We start from the raw sequence: 24612 nt of genomic DNA, 5'->3' as shown, positions 1-24612 counted from the left end.
ACGTTGAGAGGTGTATTGTTATTTGAAGCTGACAATATTCAATGCCATGAGTTTGAAGATCATCCCTGGGTCATTAACATATAAGCAGGAAAGAAAATGTGGCCCGAAACAGTCTGGGACATGAGAAAGCAGTAGGAGAGGAAGCCCCAAGGAAAGGGGGGAGCTGCCGCGTGGTGGGCAGAGCCTGGAGCACCGGGCGGAGGCGGCCGGGAGCGCAGCGGCTTCTGCAGGCGAGTGGGACCCACGCGGCCCCACCTGCGCCTCCCGCGCGCGGCCCCACCCCCTGCCCCGCCACGCCATGCCTGGTTTATAGGGCCAGGCCCGAGCCTCCGGCCGCCCGCTGAGGTTTGTCCCGCGACCCCCGACCATGCCCGCCGACCTCAGCGGTACCTGGACCCTGCTCAGCAGCGACAACTTCGAGGGCTACATGCTGGCCCTAGGTAAGGCGAAGGGGAGGCGGCGGCGGCGCGAGGCTCGCCATGGGTCTTGGGATCAGGCAGAGGCGGCCAGGCCGGGCCTGTAGGTACGTCCGCTGTCCGTGCCTCCGCCCTGCTGCGCCCACCGTCGCCCAGTCGCCCCCGAGTCCGCTGGTCCTTGGCGCCTCCGTCCATCGGGCGCGGGACCCCAGTCCTTCAGTCCCCCAGTCCGTCCTTCCCCGCGCCCACCCGCCCCCCTGTCCCCACGGCCGTCTCTCCACGCCCCCTGTTCCCCCGGCCGCCGGCCCCCCACCCATCCGTCCCTGAGTCCCCGCGTCCAGCCCCACGTCCGTCTCTACCTGCACGCGGCACACCCGCGGAGACTGCAGACTGGGGGTCCGGACGGGGAGGGGGCGCCCGGGACCGAAGCCTCTGCCCGGCGACCCTCCCCGCAGCCGCCTTCCGCGCAGGCCCCGGGGCCCCGGGGCGCGCTCCCGCAGCGAGGTCCCCGCAGCCTCGGCGCACCCGGAGCGGGTCGGGGATGCAGAATCCCGGAGCCAGCGGACGACCCTTCAGGTCCGGGCATCCGCGGGAGTGCAGAGCCTGGTTCGGCCCGGGGCGTGCCCCGACCGCCGCGTCCCGCGAGGGCTGGGTGCCCGCGGCGTTCTTGCTCCCGGGGGCCCCGGGCTGTGCTTCCCGCCCTCATCGCGGTGCCAACGGTGCGCGGACTCTCAACTCACTGCAACCTCCGCCTCCTCGGTTCAAGCGATTCTCCTGCCACAGCCTTCCAAGCAGCTGGGATTACAGGCGTGCGCCAGACACCACTTCCGGCTAATTTTGTACTTTTAGTAGAGAAGGGGTTTCATTATATTGGTCAGGCTGGTATCGAACTCCTGACCTCAGGATCTTGATCCACCCGCCTCGGATTCCCAAAGTGCTGGGATTACAGGTGTGAGCCACGCGCCCTGCGACGAGTGTAGTTTTTCTTGTAGCTTTAGGAATCTGGGAAGTTGCCGTGCCGGCCGATCCCTGAACCCTTGACCTGTGGGCAATTTTTGTTTTTTCTTTTTCTTTTTTCTTTTCTTTCTTTCTTTCTTTCTTCCTTCCCTCCTTCCTTCCCTCCTTCCTTCCCTCTTTCTTTCTTTCTTTTTTTTTTTTTTTTTTTTTTGAGACAGAGTCTGGCTCTGTTGCCCAGGCTGGAGTGCAGTGGCACGATCTCGGCTCACTGCAAGCTCCGCCTCCCGGGTTCACGCCATTTTCCTGCCTCAGCCTCTCCGAGTAGCTGGGACTACAGGCGCCCGCCACCACGCCCAGCTAATTTTTGTATTTTTTAGTAGAGACGGGGTTTCACCGTGTTGGCCAGGCTGGTCTCGAACTTCTGCCCTCGTGATCCGCCCACCTCAGCCTCCCAAAGTACTGGGATTACAGGCGTGAGCCACCATGCCGGCCAATTTTTGTTTTCTTAATCTTAGGGCCCATCTTAGTTGATAAAGGGGCATTTATTTTGCTCTTTCATATCCCAAGAGATAAGAGTGTTCCTCTGGGTATGGGAAAGGCACCTCTCACTTGAGAGTCTTATGATCTTCTTCAGAGGAAGAGCAGGGAATTCTTTTATGGCCTGCTTCAGGGAAGAGGGGCAAAAGAAGGTCTGTGGGGGACCTTCCTGCTTCTGTTATTTCCTCAAATGCCAAGTGATATGGTTTGGCTGTGTCCCCACCCAAATCTCATATGGGAGTTGTAGTTCCCATAATTCTCTTGTGTTGTGGGAGGGACCTGAGGAGAGATAATTTAATCATGTAGGCAGTTTTCCCCATACTGTTCTCTGGTAGTGAATGTCTCTTGAGATTTGATGGTTTTACGAGGGGTTTCCCCTTTCATTTGGCTCTCATTGTCTCTTGCCTGCCACCATGTAAGGCGTGCCTTTTGCCTTCTGCCATGATTTCTAGGCTTCCCCAGCCACGTGGAACTGTGAGTCAGTTAAACCTCTTTTTCTTTATAAGTTACCCACTCTTGCCGGGCTCGGTGGCTCACACCTGTAATCCCAGCACTTTGGGAGGCTGAGGCGGGTGGATCAACTGAGGTCAGGAGTTCAAGACCAGCCTGGCCAACATGGTGAAACCCCGTCTCAACTAAAAATACAAAAAAGAAATTAGCTGGGCGTGGTGGCGGGCGCCTGTAATCCCAGCTACTTTGGGAGGCTGAGGCAGGAGAATCACTTGAACCTAGGAGGCGGAGGTTGCAGTGAGCTGAGATGGTACCATTGCACTCCAGCCTGGACAACAAGAGTGAAACTCTGTCTAAAATAATAATAAGTTACCCACTCTTGGGTATGTCTTTATCAGCAGCGTGAAAATGGACATAAGGTGCCATGTTCTGAGGTCGCCTATCCTGAAACCCGTAAATCCAAAACAGTTTTCTGAAAACCAGCAACTGTGTTTCAACTTCAGATCCAATTTGTTAAAGTACTAAGTACTTACATCAATTTGTTAAAGTGCTAAGTACTTAGGTCACACTTATAGCACTAGAGTGGTTGTTTACATAATACTGTAATACTTTTTTTTTTTTTTTTTTAGATGGAGTCTCGCTCTGTTTCCTAGGCTGGAGTGCAGTGGCACCATCTCGGCGTGAGCCACCGTGCCCAGCCATACTATAATACATTTTATCTTAAGAATTAAGTTGGTCTGGGTGTGGTGGCTCACGCCTGTAATCCCAGCACTTTGGGATGCCAAGGCAGGTGGATCGTGAGGTCACGAGTTCAAGACCAGCCTGGCCAACATGATGAAGCCCCGCTTCTAATAAAAATACAAAAAATCAGCTGAGCATGGTGGCATGCACCTGTAATCCCAGCTACTTGTGAGGCTGAGGCAGGAAGAATTGCTTGAACCCAGAAGGCGGAGGTTACAGTGAGCCGAGATTGCGCCATTGCACTCTAGCCAGGGAGACAAAGCAAGACTCCATCTTGAAAAAAAAAATTAAGCTAGCAGACTGGGCGCGGTGGCTCACGCCTATAATCCCAGCACTTTGGGAGGCCGAGGTGGGTGGATCACCTGAGGTCAGGAGTTCGAGACCAGCCTGGCCAACATGGTGAAATACCCCATCTCTACTAAGAATACAAAAACTAGCTAGCCATGGTGGCTCATGCCTGTAGTCCCAGCTAATTGGGAGGCTGAGGCATGAGAATCGCTTGAACCCGAGAGGTGGAGGTTGCAGTGAGCCCAGATCACGACGCTGCACTCTAGCCTGGGCAACAGAGTGAGACTTGGTCTCAAAAAAAATAAGTCAATAAGACAAAAAAAAAAAAAAAAAAAAAAAGAATTCAGCCAGCAATCTTGAATTTTACTGATTTACTTGAATATATAATTTACTTTAAAGTTATATGCTTGTTCATGTATGTGTAAAGAAAATACATTCCATAAAATCACAAATATAGTACTTAGATCTTTAAACTTTAGGGTCTAGGAAAATAATAAATGTTCGCCTCTTTTTTTGTTGTTGTTGTTGAGATGGAGTCTTTGTTGCCCAGGCTAGAGTACAGTGGTGCGATCTCAGCTCACTGCAACCTCTGCCTCCAGAGTTCAAGCAATTCTCCTGCTTCAGCCTCCTAAGTAGCTGGGATTACAGGTGCCCGACACCTCGCCTGGCTAATTTTTGTATTTTAAATAGAGACAGAGTTTTACCATGACCTCGTGATCCACCCGCCTTGGCCTCACAAAGTGCTGGGATTACAGGTGTGAGCCACCGTGCCCAGCCGATTGCCTCTTTTTTATTAGTAGAAGTGAGGTGAATGCCTGTTGGCAGTGATGCTAAGGGTCAAATAAGTCACCAGCAAATACACAGCACACATCTCATGATGTGCTCCAGCTGGCATCTCATTTGAGAGCAGAAAATCACTCCCTTTTGTCTAAAAACTAGTGTTCAGGAACTGATCCTGCAGCTCCCACCCGGGCTCTGGTATCACTATCTCCCAGCATTTGCCAAACCGCAGTGAGAAGAAAGGCAACTTGTCCTTGCACAAAGAAGAAAGTTTACTTGGGTTTTTTGAGATAGGGTCTTGCTCTGTCGCTCAGGCTGTAGTGCAGTGATGCGATCATGGCTCACTGCAGCCTTCACTTCCTGGGCTCAGGCGATCCTCCCACCTCAGCCTTCCAAGTAGCTGGGACAACAGGTGCATACCACCACACTTGGCTAATTTTTCAATTTTTTTTGCAGAGACGGTGTCTTGCTATGTTGCCCAGGCTGGTCTCAAACTCCTGGCCACATGCAATCCTCCTGCCTCCGCCTTGCTTGGGTTTTAATATTTGGAGCTAACCTGGGATTTGAGAGTTCCTGATGTACCCCCACAGTAGCCAAGGACACTGAGGGTACGTGCCTCAGAAATGGAGAAGCCCCATGTTAATCCCACAGATATTGACCAGCTTGTGCAGGTCCTCGCCTTTAGTCCTGTTATGAACCCCAGAAGGTGGTGGTGTTACCAACTTGTCCCAGGTTACTGTGTACACTGGGATATATTTATTTAATTTAATTAGTTTATGTATTTATTTATTTTTGAGACAGAGTCTCCCTTTGTTGCCCAGTCTGGAGTGCAGTGGCACGGATCTTGGCTCCCTGCAACTCCATCTCCCAGGTTCAAGCAATTCTCCTGCCTCAGCCTACCGAGTAGCTGGGATTACAGGCGCACGCCCCCACACCCAGTTAATTTTATATTTTTAGTAGAGACAGGGTTTCACCATGTTGGCCAGACTGGTCTCGAACTCCTGAGCTCAGGTGACCTGCCTGCCTCAGCCTCCCAAAGTGCTGGGATTACAGGCATGAGCCACCACACCTGGCCCTACACTGGGATTTAAAGGGATCCCCTCTGCCTTCAACCCACACTGCCTCAAGATTAGAAGTGACTTTGAGATTAAAGGTTAATATAAACATCTGAAGCTTAGATAAGTGTACATTTGTGTGGACTCCTTTGAGATCCTACCCTCAAGTGTATATGCTCACACATTTGTAATAGCACGTGCATCAGACTGTTCCCTCCTATTCGAATTTCTTATTTTCTATTTAACACAACCTAGTGGATGAAAAAGCATGGCTTACCCCGTCTGGGAGGAAGTGAGGAGCGCCTCTGCCCGGCTGCCCCATCTGGGAAGTGAGGAGCGCCTCTGCCCGGCCGCCACCCCGTATGGGAAGTGAGGAGCGCCTCCGCCCGGCCACCCCGTCTGGGAGGTGAGGAGCGCCTCTGCCCGGTGGCCCCGTCTGGGAAGTGAGGAGCGCCTCTGCCCGGCTGCCACCCCGTCTGGGAGGAAGTGAGGAGCGCCTCTGCCCGGCCGCCCCGTCTGGGAAGTGAGGAGCGCCTCTGCCCGGCCGCCACCCCGTCTGGGAGGAAGTGAGGAGCACCTCTGCCCGGCCGCCACCCTGTCTGGGAGGAAGTGAGGAGCGCCTCTGCCCGGCCACCCCGTCTGGGAAGTGAGGAGCGCCTCTGCCTGGCCGCCACCCCGTCTGGGAGGAAGTGAGGAGCGCCTCTGCCCAGCCGCCACACCGTCTGGGAAGTGAAGAGCGCCTCTGCCCGGCCGTCCCGTCTGGGAAGTGAGGAGCGCCTCTGCCCGGCCGCCCGGTCTGGGAAGTGAGGAGCGCCTCTGCCCGGCCGCCCTGTCTGGGAGGTGAGGAGCGCCTCTGCCTGGCTGCCCCGTCTGGGAAGTGAGGAGCGCCTCTGCCCGGCTGCCCTGTCTGGGAGGTGAGGAGCGCCTCTGCCTGGCTGCCACCCCGTCTGGGAGGAAGTGAGGAGCGCCTCTGCCTGGCTGCCGCCCTGTCTGGGAGGTGAGGAGCGTCTCTGCCCGGCCGCCCTGTCTGGGAGGAAGTGAGGAGCGTCTCTGCCCGGCCACCCTGTCTGGGAAGTGAGGAGCGCCTCTGCCCGGCCACCCTGTCTGGGAAGTGAGGAGCGCCTCTGCCTGGCGGCCCCGTCTGGGAGGTGAGGAGCGCCTCTGCCCGGCCGCCCTGTCTGGGAGGTGTACCCAACAGCTCCGAAGAGACAGCGACCATCGGGAGCGGGCCATGAGGACGATGGCGGTTTTGTTGAAAAGAAGGAGGGGAAGTGTGGGGAAAGGAAAGAGAGATCAGATTGTTGCTCTGTCTGTGTAGAAAGAGGTGGGCATAGGAGACTCCATTTTGTTCTGACTAGGAGAAATTCTTCTGCCTTGGGATGCTGTTGATCTATGGCCTTTCCCCCAGCCCCGTGCTCTCTGAAACATGTGCTGTGTCAACTCAGGGTTAAATGGATTAAGGGCGGTGCAAGATGTGCTTTGTTAAACAGATGCTTGAAGGCAGCATGCTCTTTAAGAGTCATCACCACTCCCTAATCTCAAGTACCCAGGGACACAAACACTGCAGAAGGCCACAGGGACCTCTGCCTAGGAAAACCAGAGACCTTTGTTCATGTGTTTATCTCCTGACCTTCTCTGCACTATTATCCTATGACCCTGCCACATCCCCCTCTCCGAGAAACACCCAAGAATGATCAATAAATACTTCATAAATTTAAAAAAAAAGAAAAAAGAAAAAAGAAAAAGCATGGCTTGACCTGGTTAACAGCCTTATGAGGAATATGGCCTTTTGGACTGTTGAGGTCCTAGTGTGGACCTGGCAGAAAGTGACCAGAACTTATGCTAATTTATTCATTCTATTTTAATTTTTTGCGATATGATCTCACTCTGTTGCCCAGGCTAGAGTGTAGTGGCACCATTTTGGCTCACTGCAACCTCCTCCTTCTAGGCTCAAGTGATCCTCCCACCTCAGCCTCCCCAGCAGCCGGGACTACAGGTGCACACCACCATACCGAGCTAATTTTTATTTTATTTTTTGATAGAGATGCGGTTTCACCATGTTGGCCAGGCTGGTCTTGAACTCCTGGCCTCAAGTGATCTGCCTGCCTTGGCTTCTCAAAATGCTGGAATTACAGGCCTGATCCACTCTACCTGGCCCAGAACTTATGCTAATTCAAAGTAAATTTTGGTCTTTAAAGAGGCCAGCCTTGTAACTGCAAATCTGTGAAGTAACAACGTTGCAACATGGTAGAGAGGTAGGAAGCAGGGCTGAACTCCAGAAGCTGGGTTTGGGACAGTGGACCAAACTGAGGAGTAACTAAAACAGGGATGGGATGGAAGCAACTTTCCATAAAACACATACAACAGTGTTCCATGTCAGTATACCATTGCCATGGCAACACCTGGAGTTAGCACCGTTTTCCATGGCAATGACCAGAGAACCCAAAAGTTACTACCCTTCCCTAGAAATTTCTGCATAAACCACCCCTTAGGTGGGCGTGGTGGTTCAGGCATGTAATCCCAGCACTTTGGGAGGCTGAGGTGGGTGGATCACCTGAGGTCAGGAGTTCAAGACCAGCCTGGCCAACATGGTGAAACCCAGTCTCTACCAAAAATACAAAAATTAGCCGGGCATGGTGGTGGGCACCTGTAGTCTCAGCTACTCAGGAGGCTGAGGCAGGAGAATCATTTGAATCCAGGAGGCAGAGGTTGCAGTGAGCTGAGATCGTGCTGCCATTATACTTCAGCCTAGGTAACAAGAGTAAAACTCTGTCTCAAACAAACAAACAAAAAAACAAAAAAACCACCCCTTACTCTGCATATAACTAGAAGTGGGTATAAATATGACTACAAAACTGCCCTGAGCTGCTACTCTCTGCCTATGCGGTAGTCCTTTTCTGCATGAGCAGTCACAGAGCTGTGACACTGCTTCTTCCATAAAGCTGTTTTCTTCTGCCTCTGGCTTGCCCTTAAATTCTTTCCTGGGGAAAGCCAAGAACCTTTGCAGGCTAATCCCCACTCTGGGGCTCACCTGCCCTACATGAGTAGTGCAAATTGTAAATTTACTAACAACAAATTGCCACACAGACTTTATTTTATTTATTTTTTGAAGCAGATTCTTGCTCTGTCGCCTAGGCTGGAGTGCAGTAGCAAGATTTCAGCTCGCTGCAACCTCCACCTCCCGGGTTCAAGAGATTCTCCTGCCTAAGCCTCCCAAATAGCTGGGATTACAGGCACCCCCCACCACGCCTGACTAATTCTTGTATTTTTAGTAGAGATGGGGTTTTGCCATGTTGACCAGGCTGGTCTCGAACTCCTGACCTCAGGTGATCTGCCCGCCTCAGCCTCCCAAAGTGTTAGGATTACAGGTGTGAACTACCGTGCCCGGCCTGCCTCAAGTTTTTTTTTTTTTTTTAGATGGAGTTTTGCTCTTGTTGCCCAGGCTGGAGTGCAATGGCAGGATCTTGGCTCACCACAACTTCCGTCTCCCGGGTTCAAGCAATTCTCCTGCTTCAGCCTCCTGAGTAGCTAGGATTACAGGCATGCCCCACCACGCCCAGCTAATTTTGTATTTTTAGTAGAGACGGGTTTTCTCCATGTTGGTCAGGCTGTTCTCGAACTCCCGACCTCAGGTGATTGCCTGCCTCAGCCTCCCAAAGTGCTGGGATTACAGGCATGAGCCACCGTACCCAGCCAGATTGATTGATTGATTGATTTTGAGATGGAGTTTCCCTCTTGTTGCCCAGGCTGGAGTGCAATGGTGCAATCTCAACTCACCTCAACCTCTGCCTCCCAGGTTCAAGCGACTCTCCTGCCTCAGCCTCTGGAGTAGCTGGGATTACAGGCATGTGCCACCATGCCCGGCTAATTTTGTATTTTTAGTAGAGACAGGGTTTCTCCATGTCGGTCAGGCTGGTCGTGTTGGTCTGCCCGCCTCGGCCTCCCAAAGTGCTGGGATTACAGGCATGAGCCACCGTGCCCGGCACCTCACAGATTTTAAAAGCATAACTGCTTAAAAGCATAACTCGAAAGTCATTGTTAGTCTAAAGTTATTGGGTTTTGTTTTGCTTACATAATAGGGTTTAAGGAAAGTCAGCAGTAGGTTTGGCTTGATCATATTAATAATAGGAAATGAGCCTGAGTAACATGGTGAAACTTCATCTCTATGAAAGAAAAATTCAAAAATTAGCCAGGTGTGGTGGCACATGCCTGTAGCCCCAGATACTTGGGAGGCTGAGGAAGATCTCTTGAGCCTGGGAAGCAAACGCTGCAGTGAGCCAAGATCGCACACCGCAGTCCAGCCTGGGCAACAGAATGAGACCCTGTCTCAAAAAAATAATAATAATAGGAAGTGATTTTAAGGTTTTGGTCTCAATACTTAAATATTTAAATATTGTTGAAAACCAGTAAAGCCTGGATCATATTGCATCTCAAACTAAAAGCTGGAGTTCTAGATTTAAACACATACACACAAGCTTTTTTATTTGCAGCTGAGACTACAGGCATGTACCACTGTGCCCAGCTGTTTTTTGAGATATTTGTTTGTTTGTTTTTGAGATGCAGTTTCACTCCGTCACCCAGGCTGGAGTGCAGTGGCTCAATCTCAGCTCGCTGCAACCTCCGCCTCCTGGGTTCATCCGATTCTCCTGCCTCAGCCTGACCCAGCTGTGAGCCACCATGCCCAGCCTCAACTGTTTTTATTTTTTTTATAGAAATGGGGTCTTGCTATGTTGTCCAGGCTGGTCTTGAACTCCTGGACTCAAGCGATCCTCCCACGTTGGCCTCCAGAAGTGTTGGAATTACAGGTATGAGCTACTGCGCCTGGCTACAAAAATTTTTTCTTAGGTTGAGGACATTTATACTATTGTTTTATTCGTTGTTGTTTGGGTTTTTTTTTTTTTTTGAGACAGAGTCTTGCTCTGTCACCCAGGCTGGAGTGCAGTCACACGATCTCGGCTCACTGCAGCCTCCACCTCCTGGGTTCAAGCAATTCTCCTGCCACAGCCTCCAGAGTAGCTAGAATTACAGGGGCGCACCACCATGCCCAACTAATTTTTGTTTTTCAGTAGAGATGGGGTTTTGCCATGTTGCCCAGGCTGGTTCTGAACTCCTGACCTCAGGTGATCCACCTGCCTCTGCCTCCCAAAGTGCTGGGATTATAGGCATGAGCCACCGCGGCTGGCAGAATCACATCTCATCTCTAACTCCTCTCCTTCCTCCTCGCTCTCCCCGATTCTGCGGCAGATACACTAGGCTCCTCAGAGTTCCTGAAACACACTGGCATACCCTTCCTCAGAGTCCCAGGGCTCTCTGGATTTCTGCCTTAAACTATTTTCCCAGAAATCTGTGTGGCTTGATTCTTTACTTCTTTTAGCTCCCTGCTGAGACGTCACCTGGCCATTATTTAAAATAGTGGTGTTTATTTCTAGCTGCATAATATGCTCAAAGGCACTAAGTGGAACTGGGATTCCAAACGCTGATCTTCATCTTCTTAGCATTCCATGTTTCCCTGTGGAACTCATTTTTAAAGCTTATTCAAGAATTCTAGCTGAGCAGGGTGGCTCATGTCTGTAATCCCAGCACTTTGGGAGGCTGAGGTGAGAGGATTGCTTGAGCCCAAGAGTTCGAGACCAACCTGGGCAACATAGTGAGACTTGATCTCTACAAACAAATATTTAAAACATTTCCAGGCATGGTGGCATGGGCCTGTAGTCCCAGCTATTCGAGAGGCTGAGATAGGAGAATCACTTGAGCCTGAAAGGTTGAGGCTGCAGTGAGCCATGATTGTACCACTGCACTCCAGCCTGGGTGACAGAATGAGATCCTGTCTCAAAAAAATATATATATATATATAAATACATAGTAGTATATAGCTGGGTGTGGTGATGCAAGCCTGTAATTCCGGTTACTCAGGAGGCTGAGGCAAGAAAATTGCTTGAACCCAGGAGTGGAGGTTGCAGTGAGCTGAAATCGTGCCACTGCTCTCCCCAACCTGGGCGACAGAGTGAGACTATGTCTCGGAAAAAAAAAAAGAAGAAAAAAGTATATATATGTGTGTGTGTGTGTGTGTGTGTATATATATATATATATAGAGAGAGAGAGAGAGAGGTATATACATGAATCCAGTGGTTTTTGAGTTTTGTTTTCATTCTTGTTGAGAAACTGTTCAAATGCTCTCTTAATTCAAAGTGTAAATACATAAGGCAGAAAAAGGCAGAGTTATGACTAAGGCTGGGTTGGGGGGCCTAAGCCCTGTCCCTTTGGTTTTCTTTTCCTTTCTTTCTTTCTTTTGAGATGGATTCTCGCTCTGTTGCTCAGGCTGGAGTGCAGTGGTGTGATCTCGGCTCACCGCAACCTCTGCCTCCTGGGTTCAAGCAATTCTCCTGCTTCAGCCTCCAAAGTAGCTGGGATTACAGGTATGTGCCACCATGCCCGGCTAATTTTGTATTTTTAGTAGAGATGGGGTTTCTACATGTTGATCAGGCTGGTCTCAAACTCCTGACCTCAGGTGATCCACCCTCCTCGGCCTCCCAAAGTGCTGGGATTACAGGTGTGAGCCACCATGCCTAGCCTACAGTTTATATTTTTTTATAGAAACAGGGTCTTGCTATGTTGCCCAGGCTGGTCTCAAACTCCTAAGCTCAAACAATCCTGCTGTCTCTGTGTCCCAAAGCGCTGGGATTACTGCACCTGGCATTTGCAAACTTTTTAATCAGGCTGTGGTTGGCAGTTTGCCAAGATGATTCCTTGTAGATCTGATTTTGGTAGCAAACAACATTGAAGTCGTACAGGAAATGCTAACAATTACATGTGGTGATTTTGAGAACAGCTACCAAATTCTTCACTTTTGCATCTCAAGCGAATGTTCAAATATTTTTAAAAATTATTTTTAAGGTATTGACTTTGCCACTCGTAAAATAGCCAAGTTGCTGAAGCCACAGAAAGTGATTGAGCAGAATGGGGATTCTTTTACCATCCACACGAACAGCAGCCTAAGGAACTACTTTGTGAAATTTAAAGTTGGAGAAGAATTTGATGAAGATAACAGAGGCCTTGACAACAGACAATGCAAGGTAAAATTTAAAGAAATGCCAGGTGTGGTGGATTACCCCTGTGTTCCTAACACTTCGGGAGGCCAAGGCAGGCGGATCACCTGAGGTCAGGAGTTCGAGACAAGCCTGGGCAACATGGCAAAACCCTGTCTCTACAAAAAAAATCGAAAAAGTAGGCGGGCGTGCTGGCAGGAGCCTGTAATCCCAGCTACTTGGGAGGCTGAGGCAGGAGAATCACTTGAACCCAGGAGGTGGAGGTTGGTTGCAGTAAGCCAAGATCGTGCCACTGCACTCCAGCCTCGGTGACAGAGAGGGACTCCATCTCAAAAAAAAAAAAAAAAAAAAAAAAAGAAAAAGCAGTAAGTAGGCTGTTAATTTTGCCAGGGTAACTTGGCATTCTACTTCGTAACACTTGAGGATCCTGCCAGGACAAGCTAACATTTTCTCCTCTCCTCATGCAGAGCTTGGTTATCTGGGAAAATGACAGGCTCACCTGTGTCCAGAAGGGAGAAAAGAAGAACAGAGGCTGGACCCATTGGATCGAAGGAGACAAACTCCACCTGGTATCCACCACATTTTGTTCTCAATGAGATGATACAGTATTCAAGGAAACATCAGGCCAAGCGTGGTGGCTCATGCCTGTAATCTCAGCATTCTAGGAGGCCGAGGCGGGTGTATCACTTGAGGTCAGGAGACCAGCCTGGCCAACATGGTGAAACCCCATCTCTACTTTTTTTTTTTTTTTGAGACGGAGTGTCGCTCTGTCACCAGGCTGGAGTGCAGTGGCGCGATCTTGGCTCACTGCAACCTCCACCTCCTGGGTCCAAGCGATTCTCCTGCCTCAGCCTCCCTAGTAGCTGGGACTACAGGCACGCACCACCACACCCAGCTAATTTTTGTATTTTTAGTGGAGACGGGGTTTCACCATGTTGGCCAGGATGGTCTCTATCTCTTGACCTCATGATCCGCCCACCTCAGCCTCCCAAAGTGCTGGGATTATAGGCATGAGCCACCACCACACCTGGCCCATCTCTACTGAAAATACAAAAATTAGCCGGGCATAGTGGCGCATGCCTATAGTCTCATCTTATATTAAATGAAACAGCCAAATATTCCGACAGAGGCAGGAAGATAACATGCAAATACTCATGGAACAATTCTTAGCTATTATATGTAATAGCTACTTTATGTATACATAGATATGCATAGATAGATATAGTAGCTCACATCTTTGGAATGATTATTTTGGGCCCAATTACTGTGCTCAATCCTTTGAGTGCATTATCTCATTTAGTCTTCATCACAATCCTGTGAAAAGGACACCATTTTTCCCATTCACAGATAAATTGGGATTTTGAAATTCCCCAAGGCTGCTGTCAGAAGCATCAGAATCCAGTTTAAAAGGGTTTATTCAGACTGGGCGCCGTGGCTCACGCCTGTAATCCCAGCACTTTGGGAGGCCGAGGTGGGCGGATCACGAGGTCAGGAGATCAAGATCATCCTGGCCAACATGGTGAAACCCCGTCTCTACTAAAAATACAAAAATTAGCTGGGCATGGTGGCACATGTCTGTAATCCCAGCTACTTGGGAGGCTGAGGCAGAAGAATCGCTAGAACCAGGTAGTCGGAGGTTGCAGTGAGCCGAGATTGCACCACTGTACTACGGCCTGGCGACAGAGGCTGTTTCAAAAAAAATAAAATAAAATAAGGGTTTATTCAGGCACGAAGATGAGGACGGCCACCCGGGAAACACAGACTCCAAAGAAATGGGGTCAGTACACCTAAGCTGAAAAGTTTATGTCTTATTTTTTTTTTTGAGATGGAGTCTCTCCCTCTGTCACCCGGTGTCACCCAGGCTGGAGTGCAGTGGTGCGATCTCAGCTCACTGCAACCTCTGCCTCCTGGGTTCAAGTGATTCTCCTGTCTCAGCCTCCCGAGTAGCTGGGACTACAGGCATGTACCACCACACCCAGCTAATTTTTGTATTGTTAGCAGAAATGGAATTTTACCATATTGGCCAGGCTGGTCTCGAACTCCTGGCCTCAAGTGATCAGCCCACCTGGGCCTCCCAAAGTGTTGGGATTACAGGCGTGGCCACTTGTAATAAAAATTTAATTTCTTGGAATATAATTCTTGGAGTTTTTCTTTTTCTTTCTTTTTCTTCTTTTAAGCTGTTGGACTTGAGGTGTTTTTCTTTAATGGCTTTATTGAGGTATACTTTATGTACCAAAAAATGCACCTGTTTTAAGTGTACAGTTTGATAATTTCTAGTAAATGTATACAGGTGTACAACCATTCCCATTATCCAGTTTCAGACAAGTCAATCACTCCAAAACATTCCCTAGAGGCCATGTGCTGACAACTATTATTTTACAGCCTTTTTTGTTTTGTTTTGTCTTGTTTTTGAGATGTAGTCTTGCTCTGTCGCCCAGGCTGGAGTTCAGTGGCACGATCTCAGCTCGCTGCAAACTCTGCCTCCTGGGTTCAAGCAATTCTCCTGTCTCAGCCTCCCAAGTAGCTGGCACTACAGGCGCATGCCACGACACCTGGCTAATTTTTGTATTTTTAGTAGAGACAGGGTTTCACCATTATTGGTCAGGCTGGTCTCAAACCCCTTACCTCAGGTGATCCACCCGCCTCCGCCTCCCAAAGTTCTGGGATTACAGGCGTGAGCCACCGTGCCTGGCCTGTTTTTGTTTGTGTTTTTGAGACAGAGTCTCCCTCTGTCATCCAGGCTTGAGTGCAGTGGCGCGATCTCAGCCCTCTGCAACCTCCACCTCCTGGGTTCAAGGGATTCTCCTGCCTCAGCCTCCCAAGTAGCTGAGATTACAGGCGCCCGCCACCATGCCCAGCTAATTTTTTTTTTTTTTTTTTTGAGACGGAGTTTCGCTCTTGTTGCCCAGGCTAGAGTACAATGGTGCGATCTTGGCTCACCACAACCTCTGCTTCCCGGGTTCAATGATTTTCCTGCCTCGGCCTTCCTGAGTAGCTGGAATTACAGGCATGCACCACCACGCCTGGCTAATTTTGTATTTTTAGTAGAGACGGGGTTTCTCCATGTTGGTCAGGCTGGGATCGAACTCCCGACCTCAGGTGATCCGCCCACCTCGGCCTCCCAAAGTGCTGGGATTACAGGTGTAAGCCACCATGCCCGGCCATGCCCAGCTAATTTTTGCATTTTTAGTAGAGACATGGTTTTGCCATGTTGGCTAGGCTGGTCTCGAATTCCTGACCTCAGGTGATCTGCCCGCCTTGGCTTCCTAAAGTGCTGGGATTACAGGCGTGAGCCACCCCGCATGGCAAGGTCTGTCTTATACAGACAGAAAACAAAGAAATTTCGCAGGATTACAACATTTTCTATACAAAGCTGTTTTATGAGTTACAGGAATTTGATTAGTTACCACTCAGTTTTTTCCTTTTTCTTTCCAGTTTAAAGAATATGTTTAACATTCTTTATTTTATTTTTCTTCCCCCTCATTCTTGCTGTCATCTTAAGAGTATATTTAACATTCCATCTTAGACAATGTGATAGTCATAGGTCTTTGTATAAGAGAAGGAAGAGGTTCAGCTGCTTTGGGAAAAAAAAGAAGAAACAGGGAAGTGAGTCTGTAATTAAGATCAACAGTAGAGGGAAGTCTTCTCTGGTGCCCTTTAGTTTTTTACAAAACAGTGTAGGTAAAGAAAAAGGCTAATCTATAACCAGAGAAATTAAGGTTACAGCTATCTAGGTTACAGCTGCCTTTCACATGACTCAGATCCCACAATCACATTCCTTTAAGACTCAAAATAATTTAAAGTTTCATCAGCTTTGATTGTGAATTACGTATTTTCACACTGTAGAGTGAAGATTCAAATACAGGTCTGACAAGAATGTGTGCTCTCAGCTCTGTGCTTTTTTGCCTCACTGTATGTGTGAAATCTAGGTGAGACCCATGAGAACAAAACTAGAGCACTGTCCTTAAAGTTGGGGCTGGGTAGTCTTTGATTACCAAGGCCTTGAAGATATTTTGATTCTAGATGGACAAATTTCACACTCTTCTGACAATAAAAAAGTAAGAGGACAGGCATGGGATTACGGGTTCACGCCTGTAATCCCAGCACTTTGGGAAGCTGAGGCAGGCGGATCACCTGAGGTCAGGAGTTCGAGACCGGCCTGGCCAACGTGATGAAACCCCATCTCTACTATAAATACAAAAATTAGCTGGGCAGAGCCGGGCGCAGTGGCTTACGCCTGTAATTCCAGCACTTTGGGAGGCCAAGGTGGGTGGATCACTTGAGGTCGGGAGTTTGAGACCAGCCTGACCAACATGGAGAAACTCCCGTCTCTACTAAAAAATATTTTTAAAAAAATCAGCCGGGAGTGGTGGCGCATGCCTCTAATGCCAGCTACTCAGGAGGCTGAGGCAGGAGAATCACTTAAACCTGGGAGGTGGAGGTTGCAGTGAGCCGAGATCGCGCCATTGCACTCCAGCCTGGGCAACAAGAGCAAGACTCTGTCACAAAAAATTAAAAAAAAATTAGCTGGGCATGGTGACGGGTGCCTGTAGTCCCAGCTACTTGGGTGGCTGAGGTGGGAGGATTACTTAGGCCCAGGAAGTTGAGGCTAAGGTGAGCCATGACGGCACCACTGCATTCCAGCCTGGGCGAAGGAGTAAGACCCTGTCTCCAAATAAACAAGGAGTAAGGCCCTGTCTCCAAATAAAAAAAAGGGTCTTTTGTGTGCTAATGACATGACTGTCTACTGAGGGTCCTTAGATAACTTCAGGGTGGGGGATGGTCACCAGAAAATCGAAGGCATGATTACAGGGTTGGAACTTTCAGCTCCATCCCTGAGGGAAGAGGGGCTGGAGATTGAACTAATCACGAATAGCCAGTGACTTAATCAATCATGCCTGTGTGCTGAAACATCCACTAAAAACTAAACCACGGGGTTTAGAGAGCTTCCATGTTGAACGGTGAACATTCATGTGTGTGGTGAATACATTGAGGTCTGGGAGGGTTGTATGCTCCCCCTTCCTACTTTGCCCTATGCATCTCTTCCATCAGGCTGTTTCTTTTTTTTTTTTTTTTTTTTTGAGATGGAGTCTTGCTCTGCTGCCCAGGCTGGAGTGCAGTGGCGCGATCTTGGCTCACTGCAACCTCTGCCTCCTGGGTTCAAGCGATTCTCCTGCCTCAAGTGTCCTAAGTAGCTGGGATTACAGGCATGCACCACCACACCCAGCTAATTTTTGTATTTTTAGTAGAGACAGGGTTTTGCTGTGTCGGCCAGGCTGATCTCGAACTCCTGACCTCAGGCGATCTGCCCGCCTCGGCCACTCAAAGTGCTGGGATTACAGGCGTGTGTGCCCAGCCCATCAGGCTGTTTCTGAGTTGTTTATTTTATAATAAACTGATAATAGTAAGTAAAGGGACTTTCTGAGTTTTGTGAGCCCTTCTAGCAAATTATCAAGCCCGAGGAGGGGTTGTGGGAAAACCTGATTTGTAGCTGGTCAGTCAGAAATATGGGAGGTCCCAAACTTGCGACAGGTGTCTGAAGTTGGGGGGAGTCTTGTGAGACTGCATCCTTAACCTATGCGGTCTGTGCTAACTCTGGGTAGTTAGTGCCTGAATTAAATTGGTTTACTGGACACTTGGTTGGTGTCAGAGAGTTGGAGAAATGGGACTGGAAAATATACCACACAACTGGTGTCAGGCGTTTAAAAACCCACACCTTTGGTGTCAGAAGTGTTGAGAGTAGGCCAGGAGCAGTGGCTTATAACTGTAATCCTAGCACTTTGGGAGGGCAAGGCAGGAAAATCATTTGAGGCTAGGAATTCAAGACCAGCCTGGGGGCCAGGCGCGGTGGCTCATGCCTGTAATCCCAGCACTTTGAGAGGCCGAGGTGGGCAGAACACAAGGTCAGGATTCCAAGAACAGCCTGGCCAACATGGTGAAACCCCATCGCTACTAAAAATACAAAAATTAGCAGAGCATGGTGGCACACACCTGTAATCCTAGCTACTCGGAAGGCCGAGGCAAAAGAATTGCTTGAACCAGGACCCAGGAGGCGGAGGTTGCAGTGAGCCAAGATTGCACCACTGCACTCCAGCCTGGGCTACAGAGTGAGACTCTGTCTCAAAAAAAAAAAAAAAAAAAAAAAAAAAAAGACCGGTCTAGGCAGTGGCGAAACCCTGTCTCTACAAAATACACAAAAATTAGCCGGGCATGGTGGCACGTGTCTGTAATGTCCCAACTACTTGGGGGGCTGAGGTGGGAGGATCGCTTGAGCCTGGGAGGCAGAGGTTACAGTGAGTCGAGATCTCACCACTGTACTTAGCCAGGACGACAGAGTGAGACCCCATCTCAAAAAAGAAAAAAAGTGTTCCAGAAAAGAGTTAAAATACAATAAAAAGTAAGTGTTGAGAGTAAAAACAGACCACAGGCAAACTCATCCTTCTTTTTCCCTTCCTCCTTATGCCCTAGGAAATGTTCTGTGAAGGTCAAGTGTGCAAACAGACATTCCAGAGAGCCTGATCCATATCCAGCAGCAGAGCCCACTTGTGGCTGCAGCTTTATGCCAAATTATATTGCAGACCAAACAGATGTTTATCTATCCCATTTGGTGATGAGGACTCGTGGCTGGAGAGAGCCACACAGCCTGTAACCTGAAGTCATCTAGATTATGGGGAAACTGCTCAGCTTCAATAAACCTGTCCAAATGACTCTGAAGTTTTTCCTTTTCGATTTAGGAAATCCCAGCATTTAAAAAAATATTTGAAAGTCTTCTAGGCGCATGAGAGACACACCAGTGAACAAGCTGTCATTCCTGCCTTCAAGGCTAGTGAGGAAGCTGGTCAAAACAAGCAACCTGAACAGCTGCCAGAGCTCTGGGGGTGGGGGGGGCAGACGACTTTGAGACTTTGAGGGATGGGAAGATGGTAATATTGACAGGGGTCTGGGATGGTGATTTTGTTTCTTTTCTTTTCTTTTTTTTTTTTTTGAGACAGAGTCCTGCTCTATCACCCAGGCTAGAGTGCAGTGGCTCCATCTCGGCTCACTGAAACCTCTGGCTCCCGGCTTCAAGCAATTCTCCTGCCTCATCTTCCCAAGTAGCTGGGATTATAGGCGTGTGCCACCACACTCAGCTAATTTTTGTATTTTTAGTAGAGACGGGGTTTCACCATGTTGGCCAGGCTGGTCTTGAACTCCTGACCTCAGGTGATCCGCCCACCTCGGTCTCCCAAAGTGTTGGGATTACAGGCGTGAGCCACCGTGCCTGGCCAGCAGTTCCTCTTTTTTTTTTTTAACAAGATTTAGAATCTCCCCAAGGGTAGTTTAGAGAAAGGAAAATCCAAGACAGGAAATCAGAAGCTATCCATGGGGGGAAAAATAACCTTAATAATGGCAAAGTTACACAAATAACAAACCAGAAAGGAATCATTCCAGAAGCTAAGAATTCAACCCAGATCACCCTTGTCAAAGGACAAAGCCTTGGCTACTGAGCTACACAGCATTGGGCAGTTTCTTTCTTTCTTTTTTCTTTTTTTTGACGGAGTCTCACTCTGTTGCCAGGCTGGAGTGCAGTGGCACAAACTGGGATCACTGCAACCTCTGCCTCCCGGGTTCAAGTGATTCTCCTGCCTCAGCCTCCCGAGTAGCTGGGACTACAGGTGCGTGACACCACACCCAGCTAATTTTTGTATTTTTAGTAGAGATGGGTTTCACCAGGTTGGCCAGGATGGTCTCGATCTCTTGACCTTGTGATCCACCCACCTTAGCCACCAGCCTGTGCTGGGATTACAGGCATGAGCCACCACACCCAGCCCTGGGCAGTTTCTATTGCTATTCCCAGAAGAAGTCTAGAATAGCCAAATTCAAGCTTTCAAAGGCTCTTAACTGCTCAAGATAATTTTTTTTTTTTGAGACAGAGTCTCGCTGTGTTGCCCAGGCTGGAATGCAGTGGCGTGATCTCGGCTCACTGCAAGCTCCGCCTCCCGGGTTCATGCCATTCTCCTGCCTCAGCCTCCTGAGTAGCTGGGACTACAGGCGCCCACCACCACGCCCGGCTAATTTTTTTGTATTTTTAGTAGAGATAGGGTTTCACCGTATTAGCCAGGATAGTCTCGATCTCCTGACCTCATGATCCACCCGCCTCGGCCTTCCAAAGTGCTGGGATTACAGGTGTGAGCCACCGTGACCGGCCTGCTCAAGATAATTTTTAGGACTATGACATGAACCCAAAAATTCGTGTCCTCTAGGTGGCAGAAACCAAGATAAAGTATCCCCACATGGCCTCAAGGTTTAGCTCTTAAGGACACAAAACAAGGCAGAGAAATTTCATTTGGCATTGGTTTCAGGGACCCATAGCAACATTTGTAACTGACCAGCCTGATGGGCTGGCTTGAAAACTTGGCTTATAGGCATCCTAAACCCACGTTCTATCCCGTGATACTCCCCTCTTTCATTACAGAACAACAAAGAAAGACAAATTCTTAGCATAAAGTACACCAGATTTGCTACAGCCTAAGACTAGTCTGACAAATCCTTTTTTTCTACTAATCAAACCCTTGCAGAGAAGACAAATAGTGGCATTTACCGTTTACACAACATATACAGAGAGAGAGACCAGAAACTTGGCTGGTAAGAATTTCTTCCTCTGGCCGGGAGCAGTGGCTCACACCTGTAATCTCAGCCCTTTGGGAGGCTGAGGTGGGTGGATCACAAGGTCAAGAGATCCAGACCATCCTGGCCAACATGGTGAAACCCTGTCTCTACTAAAAATACAAAAATTAGCTGGACATGGTGGTGCGTACCTGTAGTCCCAGCTACTCAGGAGGCTGAGGCAGGAGAACTGCTTAACCCGGGAGGTGGAGGTTGCAGTGAGCCTAGATCACGCCACTGCACTCCAGCCTGGCGACAGAGCGAGACTCCGTCTCAAAAAAAAAAAGGAAAAGAAAAGAAAAAAAAAGAATACAACTCAGGCACAGCCAAATGGAGGAGATGCATGGGACAAGGTTTAGTGGGGGGCTGCGGAGCTTCCTTGCCCTCTGCAGGTGCGCCACCCTTGTAGTGCATGGATATGTTTGAGGCAGGAGACCAGGGTCTGGAGGCAGGGAACCTAAGGCTGTTTCAGGCTGACTTCCTAGAACTAAATTGAAAAGAAAATCCTAACTTTCCAAGCCTAAGTAACAAAAGGACCAGAGGCTACCCCTTTGCAAACCCCTACCTTTTCTGTGGCAGATGGGAAATTGTAAGTACCTCTAATTAATTAATTAGTTGCCTTTTTTTTTTTTTTTTTTTGAGACAGAGTCTCTCTCTGTTGCCCAGGCTGGAGTGCAGTGGCACCATCTCGGCTCGCTGCAACCTCCACCTCCTGCGTTCAGGTGATCCCCCCACACTTACTGGGCTGCATTCCCAGAAGGTTAAGGCATTCTTAGTCACAGGATGAAGCAGGAGGACAGCAGAAGACACAGGTCACAAAGACCTTGCTAATAAAACAGGTTGTGGTAAAGAAGCCAGGAAAACCCACCAAAACCAAGATGGTGATGAGAGTGGCCTCTGGTCTTCCTCACTGCTCATTATACACTAATTATAATACATTAGTATTAGCACCCACCACGCCCAGCTAATTTTTGTATTTTTAGTACAGACGGGGTTTTACCATGTTGGCCAGGATGGTCTCCATCTCTTGACCTCATCATCTGCCCGCCTCTGCTTTCCGCAACCAATCAGACTGATTACAGGCCACTGCTCAATTTCATTTACATGGGTGAACACTCAGTGGCCAATGGGAAACCTCTAGTCGGTATTTGGACTAGAGAAAATTCTGTATCCAGGGCCCTTGAGTGGCTGCTGGGGCCCGCTCCCACCTGGTGAAATGTACTTTCATTTTCAATAACTGTCTGCTTTTGTTGTTTCATTTTTTTCTTGGTTGTGTGTTTTGTTAAACTCTTTTTTTTTTTTTTTTTTGACGGAGTCTTGCTCTGTCACCCAGGCTGGAATACAGTGGCGCGATCTCGGCTCACTGCAACCTCCACCTCCCGGGTTCACGCCATTCTTCTGCCTCAGCCTCCCGAGTAGCTGGGACTACAGGTGCCCGCCACCACGCCCGGCTAATTTTTTGTATTTTCAGTAGAGACAGGGTTTCACTATGTTAGCCAGGATGGTCTCAATCTCCTGACCTCGTGATCCGCCCGCCTCAGCCTCCCAAAGTGCTGGGATTACAGGCGTGAGCCACTGCGCCCGGCCCTTGTTAAATTCGTCGTTCAAAATGCCAAAAACCTGGACACCCTCCACTGGTACTGGAAGCTCACTGAACCTCCTTGTTCAGGAGTTTTCATAGAGCTCCATCTCCAGCCCCCTTCCCTCCCAGGAGGTTGGGGTGGAGCTGTTTCCACCCTCTAATCAAAGTGCTCTAATTTGGTCTTTCTGGTGAGCAGCCCCAACCCTGAGTCACATCATTAGCATAGACTCTGGTGTGTTCTAAAGGGGCTCCTTATGAATAGCAAAAGACACTCCTATCACTCAGGAAATTCCAAGGAATTTAGGAGCCCTGTGCCAGAACCAGGGAAAAAGACCAAATATGTATTTCATTAAACATTACTACATGATACAAACTACAGTTTGGAAAGACATTTAGGAATGGTAGAACAAAACAAGTGAGAAAATATAATATGTAAAAGGTCTTTTTGTCATTTCAAAATACAAGAGGTGGCTGGGCATGGTGGCTCACACCTGTAATCCTAGCATTTTGGGAGGCTGAGGCAGGAGGATCCCTTGAGCCCAGGAGTTGGAGACCAGCCTGAACAACATACTGAGACCCCGTCTCTACAAAAAAATAGAAAATTAGTTGGGTGTGGTGGCCTGTGCCTGTAGTCCCAGCTACTCCAGAGGCTGAGGTGAGGGGATAGCTTCAGCCAGGAAGTTGAGGCTGCAGTGAGCCAAGATTGTGCCAGTGCACTCCAGCCTGGACAACAGAGCGAGACCCTGTTTCAGGGGGCTGGCCAGGCATGGTGACACATCCCTGTAGTCTGAGGAGCTCAAGGTTGCAACAGTGAGCCATGATCATACCATTCCACTTCATCCTGGGCAACAGATCAAAACCCTATCTCTACAAAAAAAAAAAAAAAGCAAGAGGCTATCTTCTCTGAGGTTTACTATAGTTAACTTTTACAAGTATTTAATCATAATTGCTTAGATTGAATTCAATTCAGCATATATTCCTAGAAGTTCACTATTATTATTATTACTAGGTCCTGAGAATATGAAACAGCCATAAAAATGAGTGATGAATTCAATATATATTATTCTGACACTGAGAAGTATTGTAACAAAAAACAAGTTTCTAGGTCATACCAAAAGCCAGGCAAAGTGGCAGATTCCTGTAATCCCAGCTACTCAGGAGGCTGAGGGGGGAGAATTGCTTGAACCCGGGAGGCAGAGGTTGCAGTGAGCAGAGATAGCGCCATGCCATTGCACTCCGGCCTGGGCAACAAGAGCGAAACTCCATCTCAAAAAAAAAAAAATCCTTTCATGAAATTACTACCAGATGTTGGCCCTTCAGCACAACCAGTTTGGACGCTTCATCCTTAGCAAAGAAAGATCTTCAAAGCAGGCACTTCCATGATCCACACACGCTGGATGCCGTTAAAGGGGGGGAAAAAGGGAGAGGAAGGGAGGAGAGGAAGAGGAGGAGAAACAGCATTTCAATTCTGCTTGTAATATGTATATATTTTTTGAGACAGAGTCTCACTCTGTCATCCAGGCTGGAGTGCAGTGGTGCAATCTCCGCTCACTGCAACCTCCATCTCCTGGGTTTAAGCAATTCTCCTGCCTCAGCCTCCCTAGTAGCTGGGATTACAAGTGTGCACCACCACCATGGCCAGCTAATTTTTGTATTTTTAGTATTTTTGTATTTTTGTTTCACCATGTTGGTTGGGCTGGTCTCTAACTCCTGGCCTCAAGTGATCCACCCACCTCGGCCTACCAAAATGCTCGGATTACAAGCACGGCCCCTTGTAATAAAAATTTAATTTTTTGGAATATGACTCTTGGAGTTTTTCTTTTTCTTTCTTTTTGTTTTTTTACTTTTGGACTCTGTTGGACTTGAGTTGTTTTCTTTAATGGCTTTATTGAAGTATATTTTATGTACCATAAAATGCACCTAAGTGTACAGTTTGATAATTTCTAGTAAAGGTATATAGGTGTACAACCATTCCTACAATCCAGTTTCAGAACAAGTCAATCACTCCAAAAAGTTCCCTAGAGGCCATGTGGTGACAACTATTATTTTATAGGCTTTTCTTTTTCTTTTTTTTTTTCTTTTTTTTCTATTTCTGTTTGAGACAGTCTCTCTCT

General features: G+C 48.6%; 1 protein-coding gene across 1 annotated transcript; it reads left to right on the top strand.

The window, feature by feature from the left end:
* Positions 1-213: 213 nt before the first annotated feature.
* RBP7 (retinol binding protein 7) lies at positions 214-18977 on the top strand. The gene is made up of 4 exons (XM_054440129.2): positions 214-440; positions 12119-12297; positions 12738-12839; positions 18739-18977. The coding sequence occupies exons 1-4, from the start codon at positions 368-370 to the stop codon at positions 18787-18789; spliced, it is 405 nt and encodes a 134-aa protein (XP_054296104.1). The 5' UTR covers positions 214-367; the 3' UTR covers positions 18790-18977.
* The last annotated feature ends 5635 nt before the right edge of the window (positions 18978-24612 follow it).

Source organism: Pongo pygmaeus, chromosome 1 (genome assembly GCF_028885625.2).
Source record: "Pongo pygmaeus isolate AG05252 chromosome 1, NHGRI_mPonPyg2-v2.0_pri, whole genome shotgun sequence".
NCBI classification, from domain to species: Eukaryota; Metazoa; Chordata; class Mammalia; order Primates; family Hominidae; genus Pongo; species Pongo pygmaeus.
Note: the sequence above shows the minus strand (reverse complement) of the source record. Positions and strands in the feature narration are given on the sequence as shown.